The 15,097-nt window shown below is 39.0% G+C and overlaps 1 protein-coding gene across 5 annotated transcripts in view; it reads right to left on the bottom strand.

Moving 5' to 3' along the window:
- The window catches only part of ANKRD28 (ankyrin repeat domain 28), a 207,522-nt gene that overhangs the window by 23,998 nt on the left and 168,427 nt on the right, over nt 1–15,097 (bottom strand). For all 5 annotated transcript variants that reach the window (XM_043474781.1, XM_043474783.1, XM_043474780.1 and 2 more), the window contains 4 exons: nt 13,784–13,847; nt 13,509–13,577; nt 10,863–11,003; nt 714–825 (listed from right to left, as the gene is read on the bottom strand). In XM_043474781.1, the coding sequence (XP_043330716.1) occupies nt 714–825; nt 10,863–11,003; nt 13,509–13,577; nt 13,784–13,847 (386 nt within the window). The remainder of the gene's footprint in view (nt 1–713; nt 826–10,862; nt 11,004–13,508; nt 13,578–13,783; nt 13,848–15,097) is intronic.

Raw genomic sequence — 15,097 nt, forward strand, 5'->3', positions numbered from 1 at the left:
TAGAAATACTATAGTAACCTAAGAAAATAGTATTTCTGAAGCACGGTTCTAAATGCTATATTACGTATGACAACCTCCTTTTTCTTTTTTATACCCACCCTCCTTGAATTTTACTCCCACTTTAAAGCAAGCAATGTTAATTTATAAATAAATGAAGAAATCTGTGACATGAGGCATGTACCACACACTTGAGAATCATTTAACTTGCCTTTTGGTTTGGCTGAGTTGGGTGAATGGTGTATATACTCAGGAATGAGACCACATTTGAAATAAAAAGCTCCGCTGCAGCAGATGAGTCTCCCCTTTCAGGACAGACTGCTAGTAGACTGGGCCTTTCAGAATCCCTAAATATACAGGGGAATCTTCTCACAGGGACATGTATTTCTCACATGTGACAAAGTTACAGTTCTTTAATGCCTTCCAGAAAACCTTTCAAGAGGCAGGGGCAGTGAACGCTAGGTGGGCATGGGGGTTTCTACGGGAAGGACACAAGGAGACCTCTCCAGAGATCTGATTTCTTTCTGTCCCCTTTTGCCGTGAAAGGGAAAAGGGAATGAAATAAAGCTTAATGAGGTTAAGTGTGAATTTAAGATGGAAACGGATTCTAAAGATATTACAAGGCACTTATTTCTTGATTCATTTATTCTCATTGTCACTGCATTATTAGAACATAAACTCACACTGGTCCTTCCACAAGAACTCAGGATTCTTACCAGCTGAAGACACAGACGGTGACCATATGCAGCTGAATAATGAACGGCATTGTATCCTTGCTTGTCCCGGATCCCCGGATTTGCATCATTTCTTAGTAAGTATTCCAGGCACCTATTACAGTAAGATATATTCAAAATTCTAAATCCTGCATTTTAACCAATGACAAAAACAAAGACAAATTCAAAACTGGCAATTTTTCTTACACTCAAATAATGTAAAAATCATAAACACATCTACACTACATAAATTTATCATTTAAATGACACTGACTGTAAGTGTCACAAAACTACAAATTAAACGTTCATAAGAGAATCTCCTTTATCCACAGCTTGTCCATCTATGGCGCCAGTCAGCCTGCTCCGTGTTTGACAGGATTAGACTCCTAGTGGTGGGGAGCATCTAATCTATCTGGACCACACAGTAAGTATGATATCTCATTAGGAAGCTCAAGAAAGGATGTAAAAATATCTCCCAAAACCAAGATCGGAATTCACAGATCTCTTTAGAGATCTGAGCAGTGTGTGGACAACGCACAACTGGTATACAGGTAACAAGAAAGACCTTTCCACAGGAAATACACTTTATTCCTGTGCTATTAAACGATGAAGGAAGCAGTTTTAAAAGGACTTTATGATTCACAATTTGTTATAATTGTGATAAATGTTATTGTTACTACAGCCAATAAAAGAGTACTGTTAGAAATTAAAAGATTTATCTCTAGAGTTAGTTGGATACCATCCACCTTGGACAAATAGTTTATTCACCTTTATGGTAAAATGGCTTCTGTTTATTCATCTTACAGATGGACATACAAATTTAACTAAATAATCTAAACACCATTCATGTTTTTTATTAAGTCTGTTTTAAAAGCACAAACATTTCACTCAAGGGCATATCTTTCCATCTTTAATCAAGTTTTCTAGATGTGAATGACAAAACAGAAATAGTTCTCCTTACCAAGACTTGAATAGAAGACAGATTCTATCAGTGGAACAAACTATTTTAAGATAACTTGCTGATACATGAGTACGGGGGGAAAAAAAAGACTTACTTAAGGAAAGCAAAACAAGTAGGTTAGTTCATGCTTACTTTGTGAAGTAGGAGGGCAAGTCTCAAAGCACTACTTACCGTGACTAGTTGCAAGTATGCAGCATTAAATGGTCTGAAATAATTCAACCATAATACATGCAGAAATTCCTATCAATCATAGTGTTAAATAGTTTACCTTCACATTATTAGATGATTTGTCTCCTACAGCAAAACAAAGACTAAAACTTGATTTACAACTATAAAATTACTTCTATTGTCATGCCTTTCAAATTTTGCTAAGCAGTATGAATTTTCATAACTACTTTGTAAGCATTATCTTTATTTTTTTAATTTTTAATTTTTATTTATTTATTTTCATTTATTTTTATTAGTTGGAGGCTAATTACTTCACAATAGTGTAGTGGGTTTTGCCATACACTGACATGAATCAGCCATGGATTTACATGTATTCCCCATCCCGATCCCCCTGCCCACCTCCCTCTCTACCCAATCCCTCTGTGTCTTCCCAGTGCACCAGGCCCGAGCACTTGTCTCATGCATCCAACCTGGGCTGGTGATCTGTTTCACTATAGATAATATACATGTTTGGATGCTGTTCTCTCGAAACATCCCACCCTTGCCTTCTCCCACAGGGTCCAAAAGTCTGTTCTGTACATCTGTGTCTATTTCTGTTTTGAATATAGGGTTATCATTACCATCTTTCTAAATTCCATATATATGTGTTAGTATGCTGTAATGTTCTTTATCTTTCTGGCTTACTTCACTCTGTATAATGGGCTCCAGTTTCATCCATCTCATTAAAACTGATTCAAATGAATTCTTTTTAATGGCTGAGTAATATTCCATGGCGTATCACAGCCTCCATTCATCTGCTGATGGACATCTAGGTTGCTTCCACGTCCTGGCTATTATAAACAGTGCTGCAATAAACACTGGGGTGCACGTGTCTCTTTCAGATTTGGTTTCCTCGGTGTGTATGTCCAGCAGTGGGATTGCTGGGTCATATGGCAGTTCTATTTCCAGTTTTTTAAGAAATCTCCACACTGTTCTCCATAGCGGCTGTACTAGTTTGCATTCCCACCAACAGTGTAAGAGGGTTCCCTTTTCTCCACACCCTCTCCAGCATTTATTGCTTGTAGACTTTTGGATAGCAGCCATCCTGACCAGCGTGTAATGGTACCTCATTGTGGTTTTGATTTGCCTTTCTCTAATAATGAGTGATGTTGAGCATCTTTTCATGTGTTTGTTAGCCATCTGTATGTCTTCTTTGGAGAAATGTCTGTTTAGTTCTTTTGGCCCATTTTTTGATTGGGTCATTTATTTTTAAAAAGTGGTGCTGGGAAAACTGGTCAAGCACTTGTAAAAGAATGAAACTAGAACACTTTCTAACACCATACACAAAAATAAACTCAAAATGGATTAAAGATCTAAATGTAAGACCAGAAACTATAAAACTCCTAGAGGAGAACATAGCCAAAACACTCTCCAACATAAATCACAGCAGGATCCTCTATGACTCACCTCCCAGAATATTGGAAATAAAAGCGAAAATAAACAAATGGGATCTAATTAAACTTAAAAGCTTTTGCACAACAAAGGAAACTATAAGCAAGGTGAAAAGACAGCCCTCAGATTGGGAGAAAATAATAGCGAAGGAAGCGACAGAGGAGGATTAATCTCAAAAATATACAAGCAACTCCTGCAGCTCAATTCCAGCATTATCTTTAACAAATGAAAAAATTACTGACATTCAGGAAAATTAAATCACTTGCTCCCAATCTTTTGGTTACAATATGGAAAAGCAAGGACTAGACCTAGTATCTTTTCTTCAAGTGTTCATTCCTTGCTAGAAATGCTTCAGCACATGGGTTAATGAGTTAGTGACACTTTAACCCGGGTATTTATAAAATACTGAACCACAAAACTTCTTAATCTTGAAAATCTAGACCTCACTTTTGACTTGCAAATGAGAAGGCAAAGAGTTGATCCTCACTTTCTTTCTCACTGTAAGTTAACACATGCTCATTTTATAAAACTCAGAAAATTAAGAAAGAAAAATTTTCTACGAAGCCCTCCTTCTCCTAAAATTAACTATATATGCAAAATCTGGAGGAATATTTATGGCTAAGTAATCTAAGTATCTAAGTAATACTAAGTATCTAAGTAATAAAGCATACTCACTGTTGAATACTTTGTTTTCTTCATCTGTTAGACAAATTAAATATCTTCATCCCAATTAAGCATGTAATTTAAACAGGGGAGATGTTCAAACTATTTAAAGTTCTCCTATTCTTCCTCCACCACCATGAACTCCCACCACTTTTTCTGGCACAAGTTCAGACTGAATGCACCCCGCGTGCTCCCTGGCTGGTCAGAGCTGTGGGAAAGGAGCACTCACCCGAGGGCAGGGAACGTGGCACTGTCACCAGAGGCCTCGGAACGCTCCCTGACCACGGGGTGCACAGAGCAGTCAGTTCTTACGTGAAACAGATACTACGCAGCTTAAAGACTATGGCTCATCCTCAAAGGACGATTATAACATATCAGGTACTGTTTAAGCAATTTTGATACTCTTATCTCATATGACACTCTACCGCAATATGCTACAAGAGATCAGTGGAGAAATAACTCCAGAAAGAATGAAGGGATGGAGCCAAAGCAAGACCACCAGCCAGTTGTGGATGTGACTGGTGATAGAAGTAAAGAGCAATATTGCATAGGAACCTGGAATGTTAGGTCCATGAATCAAAGCAAATGACAAGTGGTCGAATAGGAGGTGGCAAAGGTGAACATCGACAGTTTAGGAATCAGCGAACTAAGATGGACTGGAATGGATGAATTTAACTCAGATGACCATTATATCTACTACAATGGGCAAGAATCCCTTAGAAGAAATGGAGTAGCCATCGTAGTTAACAAAAGAGTCCGAAATGCAGTACTTGGGTGCAATCTCAAAAACGACAGAATGATCTCTGTTCGTTTCCAAGGCAAACCATTCAATATCACAATAATCCAAGTCTATGCCCCGACCAGTAATGCTGAAGAAGCTGAAGTGGAACGGTTCTATGAAGACCTATAAGACCTTTTAGAACTAATACCCAAAAAAGATGTCCTTTTCATTATAGGGGACTGGAATGCAAAAGTAGGAAGTCAAGAAACACGTGGAGTAACAGGCAAATTTGGCCTTGGAGTACAGAATGAAGCAGGGCAAAGGCTAATAAGAGTTCTGCCAAAAGAATGCACTGGTCATAGCAAACACCCTCTTCCAACAACACAAGAGAAGACGCTGCACGTGGACATCACCAGATGGTCAACACTGAAATTATAATGATTATATTTTTTGTAGCCAAAGATGGAGAAACTCTATACAGTCAGCAAAAACAAGACTGGGAGCTGACGCTGGCTCAGATCATGAACTCCTTATTGCCAAATTCAGACTTAAATTGAAGAAACTGGGGAAAACCACTAGACCATTCAGGTATGACCTAAATCAAATCCCTTATGACTATACAGTGGAGTGACAAACAGATTCAAGGGATCAGATCAGATAGACAGAGTGCCTGAAGAACTATGGACAGAGGATCGTGACACTGTACGGGAGGCAGGGATCAAGAACATCTCCAAGAAAAAGAAATGCAAAAAGGCAAAATGGTTGTCTGAGGAGGCCTTGCAAATAGCTGTGAAAAGAAGAGAAGTGAAAGGTAAAGAAGAAAAGGATAGATATTCCCATTTCAATGCATAGTTCCAAAGAATGGCAAAGAGAGATAAGGAAGCCTTCCTCAGTGATCAATGCAAAGAAGTAGAGGAAAACAACCGAATGGGAAAGACTAGAGATCTCTTCAAGAAAATTAGAGATACCAATGGAACATTTCATGCAAAGATGGCACAATAAAGGACAGAAATGGTATGGACCTAACAGCAACAGGAGATATTAAGAAGAGGCGGCAAGAATACACAGACGAACTACACAAAAAAGATCCTTCATGACCCAAATAATCATGATGGTATGATCATTCACCTAGAGCCAGACATCTTGGAATGCGAAGTCAAGTAGGCCTTAGGAAGCATCACTACAAACAATGCTCATGGAGGTGATGGAACTCCAGCTGAACTAATTTGAATCCTAAAAGATGATGCTGCGAAAGTGCTACACTCAATATGTCAGCAAATTTGGAAAGCTCAGCAGCGGTCACAGGATTGGAAAAGGTCAGGTTTCATTCCAATCCCAAAGAAAGGCAATGCTAAAGAATGCTCGAACTACCGCACAATTGCACTCATGTTACACTCTAGCAAAATTCTAGCTCAAAATTCTCCAAGCCAGGCTTCAACAGTATGTGAACCGTAAACTTCCAGATGGTCAAGGTGGATTTAGAAAAGGCAGAGGAACCAGAGATCAAATTGCCAACAACTATTGGCTCACCGAAAAAGCAACAGAGTTCCAGAAAAACATGTACTTCTTCTTTACTGAGTACACCAAAGCCTTTGACTGTGCGGATCACAATAAACTGTGGAAAATTCTTAAAGAGATGGGAATATCAGACCACCTGACCTCCCTCTTGAGAAATCTGTATGCAGGTCAGGAAGCAATAGTTAGAACTGGATATGGAACAACAGCTGTTTTTGAATAGGGGAAAGAGTCCGTCAAGGCTATATATCGTCATCCTGCTTATTTAACTTATATGCAGAGTACATCATGAGAAACACTGGGCTGGATGAAGCACAAGCTGTAATCAAGACTGCTGGAAGAAATATCAATAACCTCAGACATGCAGATGACACCACCCTTATGGCAGAAAGTGAAGAAGAACTAAAGAGCCTCTTGATGAAAGTGAAAGAGGAGAGTGAAAAACTTGGCTTAAAGCTCAACATTCAGAAAACTAAGATCATGGCATCTGGTCCCATCACTTCATGGCAAATAGATGGAAAAACAGTGGAAATGCTAACAGACTTTATTTTCTTGGGCTCCAAAATCACTGTAGATGGTGACTGCAACCACGAAATTAAAAGATGCTTGCTTCTTGAAAGAAAAGTTATGACCAACCTAGACAGCATATTAAAAAGCAGAGACATTACTTTGCCAACAAAGGTCTTGTCTAGTCAAAGCTACGGTTTTTCCAGCAGTCATGTATGGATGTGAGTTGGACTATAAAGAAAGCTGAGCACCGAAGAATGGATGCTTTTGAACTGTGGTGTTGGACAAGACTCTTGAGAGTCCCTTGGACTACAAGGAGATCCAACCAGTCCATCCTAAAGGAAATCAGTCCTGAATATTCATTGGAAGGACTGATGTTGACGCTGGCCACCTGATGTGAAGAACTGACTCATTTGAAAAGACCCCGAGGCTGGGAAAGATTAAGGCGAGAGGAGAAAGGGACGACAGAGAATGAGATGGTTTGATGGCATCACTGACTCAATGAATGTGAGTTTGAGTAGACTCCGGGAGCTGGTGATGGACAGCGAGGCCTGGCGTGCTGCAGTCCACGGGGTCACAGAAGTGGACGTGACTGAGAGACTGCAGTGAGCTGAACCTCATGTGGCCATGTGTTAGGTCAGACTGTTACTCCCAGTTCACAGATGAAATGCAGAGAGTTAAGTAACCTAACCAAGGTCTCACAGCAATGACAGTACCAGTATCAAACCTAATGCTGTCCTACACGCATAAACAAAACAGTTAAAAAGGCTGCTGAATGCAAAGTTGTATACAATAATCATATGTATTTCTCTATTTCATAGCACAAGGGAATTTAAAGGTAAGATTTATTTTGGCAGTAAAAATATGAAATACTTAGAAATAAACCTAAGGATTACAAAAGTTCCAAGAAGAATGTATGATTCCACTTATATAAGGCTCAAAACAGACAAAAATACACAATGCTATTAGAAGTCAAAATATGATTTCATTTTTTTGAAAATCTATCTCCACCAAAGTGTATCTTAGTGAAATGTATCTATGTATTAATAAACACATGTATCTATAACCATCTGACAGTATGAGGGACATGAAACGATCTGCATAAATTTATGGAAATACTTGTGTTAGTGGTGCCTATCACAGAAGAAAAGGTGTGAGGAGGATTTCTTCCTTATATGTAATCAGAATAAGCAACCCCAGTCCCAGGTCCTCACCCTCGTGCTCATAGCCAGCCCTATTTTTGTTCAAATGGCAAAGAGAGTTTTGTTTATAAATACTGCATACATTTAATGTTTTTGTTTACCGAGTCAGGACTGCCTACAGTGACTGCAGGCATCAGGATGACAGGGACAACGAGTAGGGTGAGTGGAAACGATGTCATGTGTTTTCCCAATATCTACGGAAACTGAAGACAGAGGGACACACGGAGAGGGTGTTAGTTATATGTTACTTATAATAAGTTAGTATCTGTCACTGTGAAAACAGAGAGCCAACGGCAGCGTGTCAGAAATCCCACAGTGTATACAGCCTTCCCTGGGGGAGGGTAACAGGACATCACCAACCAACCGTTAAAGAAGGAAGCCAGCAGACACACATTACTGAGTAACAGTATTTGAAGCCAAGGGGAATTAGTTTCTCCTTTTAGAAAACATTTCACTCTGGGTTTGGCAGCAGAATGAATTATTCCAGATTCTCTTATTATTACCTAACCTATTCCTAGGATTTATAGCCTTGGAGTCCAAAAAAATAAACCAACGCTTTAATTCTACTATGTAAGTCTCCAAAACGTGCTGAGAGGATGCCTCTGGTACTCTGTGGTTACTGTGGCGTAGAGCTACCAGAGGTTCCCAGGGAACAAATCAGAGTTAGTAAATGATAGTGTCAGACAAGACCTCAGGGATTCTGATACTTTAAAAGTAAGAAAGAGGCTCCAAAAACAGTGCTAGATTCTTTAACACGCATGACCTCAGTTTTCCCCACAATTCTGAGAATGAAGGCTACTTCTTAGAATTGTGGGGAAAACTGAGGTCACACATGTTGAAGAGTCTAGCTTCTCTGGTAGCTCAGACGGTAAAGAATCTGACTGCAATGCAGGAGACCTGCATTTGATCCCTGGGTTGGGAAGATCCCTCGGAGAAGGGAATGGCAACCCACGCCAGTATTCTTGCCTGCAGAATTCCATGGAAAGAAGAGCCTGGAGGTCTATAGTCTATGGGGTCGCAAAGAGTTGGACACAATTCAGTGACTAACACTTTCACTTTTTCAGGCTTCATTCTAATTTTATAGATAAGTTTTTGCCTAACAATTACTTGCTTAGGCTCAAAAAGGATAATATGAAGACCTCAACACTTAAACTGGGTCTTTTGGATCAAGCTCATGTTCTTTTTAGTACATCAGGCTGCTTGTAGAGATACTGAGAATTAAGTGTCTAGGTAATAAATATCTCTAGCCTACTGCTCAAAACAGCTTATATTAGTTAAGAAAACTAACAATTTAATTCACTTCACTACTAAGTACAGTTCTAAAGAAAAAGTGGACTGGCTTAAAATAAAACCACAAAACTCCAACAGTATAGATGGAACATTGTCATGTTTATGTTTTTGTGTAGGAATTCAGGTTTAACTGTCTAAGGGCCGGAGGACAACGGGATAATCTCTGTGTCTATGTGACCTCAGTGGAATTTATGTGCATCATGCTGGGCAATATCCAATAAGCAGTTGATGGGAACAGTGGTAAAGGACTACTGACCCTTTACCTTTATCCTTTAAATGATTATATCATTTAGAATGATATAATCATTTTAGCTATAATCTATTTTAGGAAAACCTATAAATCAAATCTTGAAATTACAAAGTTTATAAAATAGAGAATAATCTACTTACCTAAGTGTACCAAAATACTTTCTGATTTGCAAAATGTTTATCACAGATTTTCTTTAAAGCTATACTAACCAAAAACATAATTCAAATAATTTATAGCTTCTCTCAAAAACTATCTATGTTTAACTATTTTGATATACATGAAACTATATAAATGATATATTTCTTCAAAGAGAAAATACAGTCATTCTTTAGTATCCAAGGGGGATTGGTTCCAAGAATGCTTGTGTGAACCTTCAAGTCCCTTATAAAAAAATGAACATAAACCTACAATGAATATAGTCGGCTCCCCAAATCTGCAGATGCAAAACCAGCAGACACAATTCACTGATAGCATATTTACTAGAGCTTTCAAGATTAGAATTATAAACACAAATCCAACATAACAAAAGGGATTTGCAATTACAGTCACAGAATTTATAATAAATTAATATTTGTGAATAATATCATTAAATTATGCTTTTTATAAGGAAACAGATCTCTGTTAAATGCAACTTTCTTGAAGTATACTTTATAAAACCTTTCCCTCAAAACTATTATTTTTATTTTCTACCCTTCACTGACTCAGACTCATGGGGAATACCACAGATACTGAAGATATCTTCTCTGTCTCTAAAGAGCTCATTTTCTTCCATGAAGGCAATATACATTAAGGTACTGACATCTGACCAACTTCAGGTGAATATTAATTATGAAAGAATTTATAAATCTCTCATTCATTTTTATTAAGTCATCCTTGGGCAACATTTACTCACTCACTGTCTACATAATTTACTTAATATTTAGTACCAACTATGTGTCCAATTCTGCTAGTTCAGTTACTCCCTATTTAAACACTAACTTGCAGGGATCCCTTGGGAATATGAACGCTCTACCTCTGAAGGATACTGGCATTCCAATCTCTGCCCTATCTTCTGACGGCACTGTCCGTCTACCTCTTGCCTCTCCCTTTCCCTATGATACACTCAACACTGCTGCCTCTGAGAAGTCAGGTGGAAGAAGCTTGGAAGTGATAGATACTAAGATTTGCTTTTGGAAGGGAGGACAAAAAGGGACCTTTTATCTTTCTTCTACCACCTCATTAGTTCATAAGGCAGGTTGCTGAGTAGCAGCAGGCAGTAATAACTATGATTAAGAATAACTATAAAAACAACTTCTTTTCCACACTAGACACTCAGGGAAAGAAATAATAAACAGTACAAATTTGCTACAAAATACAATACAATTTGCTATAAAAGTCGCCATCTGTATGGAAGATGCTGGTCTGTAGAAACAATAATCCTTCATTCTCACCACATGGTACTCACTTGCCATCTGTGTCTGACGTCGCTGCATAGTGCAGGGGTGTGCATCCTCTTTCATCAAGGTCATTCACACTTGCTCCGGAGCCCACGAGAGCGAACAGGCACTGGTAGTTGCAGTTGGCAGCAGCATAATGCAGTGGAGATCTTTTTGCCCAAATTAATTAAAAAAAAAAAAGAGTCAGGGACACAGGCCAGGAAGTATGAGCGCAGTTGATCCACCCGGTTATAAACACTGTATTTACAGTAAGTTGGAGGTTGATTTTTGCCATACACTAAGTCTTTCAAAGGGCCAGACAGAAAGCTAGGAGGAGAAACCAAGATGCCTGACAGCCTCTAAGAAAACATAATAAGACAGAAACACAGTTAAAAGGAAAAGAATGTAAAATAAGACAGAAACACAGTTAAAAGTATTTCATAGCTCAGACAGTAACAATTACAGTTTTCTGAGTGAATTATGGATACACTTCATATTCTGCTCCAAAACTTGTATTTTCCTTCCTCCCTAATACCATCAGCAATCTGAGAAGAGTTTTCATTTTAAGAAAGCTTCCCCTATACTAATACAAATGTTTCACGGTACAGAGGTAGCAGCTTCTGTTACGTCTCGATAGAGGAATAAATGGTAAGAAAAATACAGAAGTATTAAAAAGAATGCTGTTGTATCAACTGTATGGGAGAGCTGCACAGTAATATCAGATTTCTCAAGCAAAAAATGCATAGTTTTGAAGATTTTTCATCACTTTGAAGAGCTGGGGTACTGTGTTAATTACTAGAGACAGAATATTTGTAGATTACTTCTTTCCAGTTACTGACATGAAAAAGAATGCTATTAAATTTAGGAGTTTCTGTATTTAGATTACAAAACTATAATGATTCATGACTTTTCATTTAAAAAAAGAGGAAGAAAGAAAGAAAATAGAAAAGTGAAGGTAAATTTAGTCCAGAGTCTTCATGGCATATTGTTTTCTAAAATATTTACCTGGTAAAATGACAGTGAAGCATTATATTACTTTATTGTATAAAGTATAATACAGTAATAGTAGTTTTGAAAATGCAATTACTCCTGAATTATTTTCAAGCCTGTAAACTCAGAAGCTCTATCTGTAGCATACAATGCTTCATGTACTACAAACTAACTAATATAAACTGGATTAAAGTCTGCTTACACCTGCATGCCCTAGAGCCTGTGCTCCACAATGAGCCACTACAACGAGACGCTCGCTCACTGCAACTAGAGAAGAGCCCCCGCTCACCACAACTAGATAAGAGCCTACACAGCAATGAAGATCCAGCGCAGCCAAACACATAAAATAAATAATTTTTAAAAGGAAAAGAAAAAGCACGCTTACAAAAATAAATTAGCTATAAAAATATTGCACACCAAAGACAGTGATTTTTGATTTCCTGGGTCACTGGCTCCTTCAGTCAGAAGGCTTATGAGAACACTCTGTTCCTCAAAGGAATGACGTGGTCAGACAGTTGGTTTCACTTTTCTTTCACACACTTCTGATTCCCTACCACATGTGATTCTATTGACCTCTGCACTATACCATTCCAGGCACTGATACATATCCACACATTTCCTTCCAACACATACCCTCTCTTATTGTATACTCTGATATAACTCGTAAACTGTTGACACACATTTTGCTCATATTGCCACCTTTCTTTCTCTTTTTCTACTGAGGTAACACTGGTTTGTAACACTGCACAAGTTGCATGCGTCCAACATTAGACTTCTGTACACACTGTAACACGCTCACCTCTGTTTTTCAAACTGCCTCCCACCCTCTCCTATATGGTTCTAACAGACGTTGGGTCGATTCCCACTCTAAGTAACTTAGCAGACCCCAGCGGCTTTAATCACTGCAGTCACAGATGCAAGCAACAGTGAGGTCTGGGACTGAACAGTGAGGATGCAGCCTGGCTGAGTGACACACAGGGACTCTGCTCTGCATTCACATTAGTAACCTGCTTCCTCCCTCCTTCTGTGCTCTGGAACCAAAACTAGGCCACAGAGTCTCTAATAAAGAATGACTTGAGGGAACGGAGAACTACCACTGCTCTTGTAAGTTTTTGTTTAGGGAGCACAGGTACCACGTGGTTTTAAATATTCATAGCTATAAAGGAAGAGGGGGGAATGACATCATAAAAGGTATGTAGTGCTTATAAAGTAAAGCTGTGGCTGGTAGGCTGGGGCTATGGCAGGGGCCCAGTTGGAAGGAGGTTGTGGGTAAGAATGAATATTCAGAAGTTATCTATCTATTGGAGTTTTTCAACAAATCATGATCACAACATAAAAGATGTGAAATTTTTTAGTTAACTCACAGAAGCCAAATAACAAGATTAAGGAAGTCATTAAGGACTTCCCTCGTGGCTCAGACAGTAAAAAATCCGCCTGCAATGCAGGAGACATGGGCTCGAGCCTCGGGTCAGGAAGATTCCCTGGAAAAGAGAATGGCAACCCTCACCAGTATTCTTGTCTGGGAAATCCCATGGACAGAGAAGCCTGGCGGCCTACAGTCCATGGAGCTGCAGAGTCGGACATGACTGAGTGACTAACACATAGAAGCCAAATTATAATATTAAGAAAGTCATTAAGTAAATAACATTAAGCAGGAGCTACAGGGGAACTGTACCACAGCTCACCTTCCAAACTTGTCTTTTTTGTTGAAGTCTGCACCAGTATTCAGCAGAAGGTTTAGGCACTCCAAATTACTACCAAGGAAAAATACAATGAGAAGATGCAACTGTCAATAATTTTATGATGAAATGGATAGGTTTAAGTAAGTATAAAAGTACATTTTCAAATGAGGGCAGAGTGAATAAAATACTATGATTTATATTTTACAAAACAACAACAGAAAAACATGCCATGATCAGCTATCTTTTTCTTAAGAAAAGTAAAAATTTTGTTAACATACCCTCCAGCTGCAGCTGCATGTAGACAGGTCCTGCCAAAATCATCTGGGGTATCTATATCAAATCCTACAAGAATGAATACATCTTACATAATACTATATGCATGTTACTTTATATTAAAGCATTACATTAACAATTAAAAAATCACACCCCATCATACACAAAACTATGACTTACAAATAGGTACAAATTCATTTATAATAGATTAGTAATGTATCTTTTTTTAATTACCACTAAAAGCCTGGGGTTTTTTAAAAACATGCTAGAGTACTTGTTTAAAAGTCATAGGATACAATGGAATATTATTCAGCAATAGAAAGAAATGAAGTACTACTGATACATACTTATAACACTGGATGACCCTTCAGAACATTTCTAAGTGAAAAAAAAAAATCAGTCAAAAAACCACATTAGGTGATTCCACCTCTACAACCTATCTAGGATAGGTAAATTTAGAGACAGGAAGTAGATTATTGATTACTAAGGGCTGGGGGAGGGAAGAAATGGGGAACTGATGCCAAATGAAATTTATCTGGGTTCAGGCGGTAGCGAAAATGTTCTAAAACCCAGTGTAGTCATGGTCATTTATCTCTGAGAATATACTAAATTGTAAGATACACGAACATTTTGGGGGGGGTGCAGTGTGCCACGCTGCACTGCATGTGGGATCTCAGTTCCCACACGGGCACAGAAACTGCACCCCCTGCCTTGACAAGTGTGGAGTCTTAACCACTGGACTGCCAGGGAAGCCCCATGAATGGTTTCTTGGTAAAACTTTTTCCTTTGCTACCCGTGGATTACTACTAACACTGAGAAGAGAGTTTTATAATTCTCTTTCATAGATAAATGGCTATGTGATTACTTGTGGCACGCATACACTTAAACACTCAAAACACAATCACCTCACTTAAAAGGTATCACTGAGGGCTTCCCTGGTGGCTCAGTGGTAAAGAACGCACCTGCAGATGCAGAAGACGCAGGTTCGATCCCTGATCTGGGGAGATCCCACACGCCGCAGTGCAACTGAGCCCGTGCACCAAGGCTGCGCAGCCTGCTCCCTGGAGCCCGGGAGCCCTGACTCCTGAAGCCGGCACGCCTAGAGCCCGAGCTCTGCACCAACAGGCCAGTGCAATGGGAAGCTCGTCAGCACAACTACAGAGCAGCCCCTGCTCTCCCCAACTAGGAAAGAGCCCTCACCGCAGCAACGACCCAACAAAGCCAAGGGGAGGAAAAAAGGTATCATTAAGAAAAACTCAGAAGGGTCTGTCTCACAATATGCTAATTTTTCCCAGAAACTTTCCCATAATTCTTTCAGC

Source organism: Cervus canadensis, chromosome 7 (assembly GCF_019320065.1).
Source record: "Cervus canadensis isolate Bull #8, Minnesota chromosome 7, ASM1932006v1, whole genome shotgun sequence".
NCBI classification, from domain to species: domain Eukaryota; kingdom Metazoa; phylum Chordata; class Mammalia; order Artiodactyla; family Cervidae; genus Cervus; species Cervus canadensis.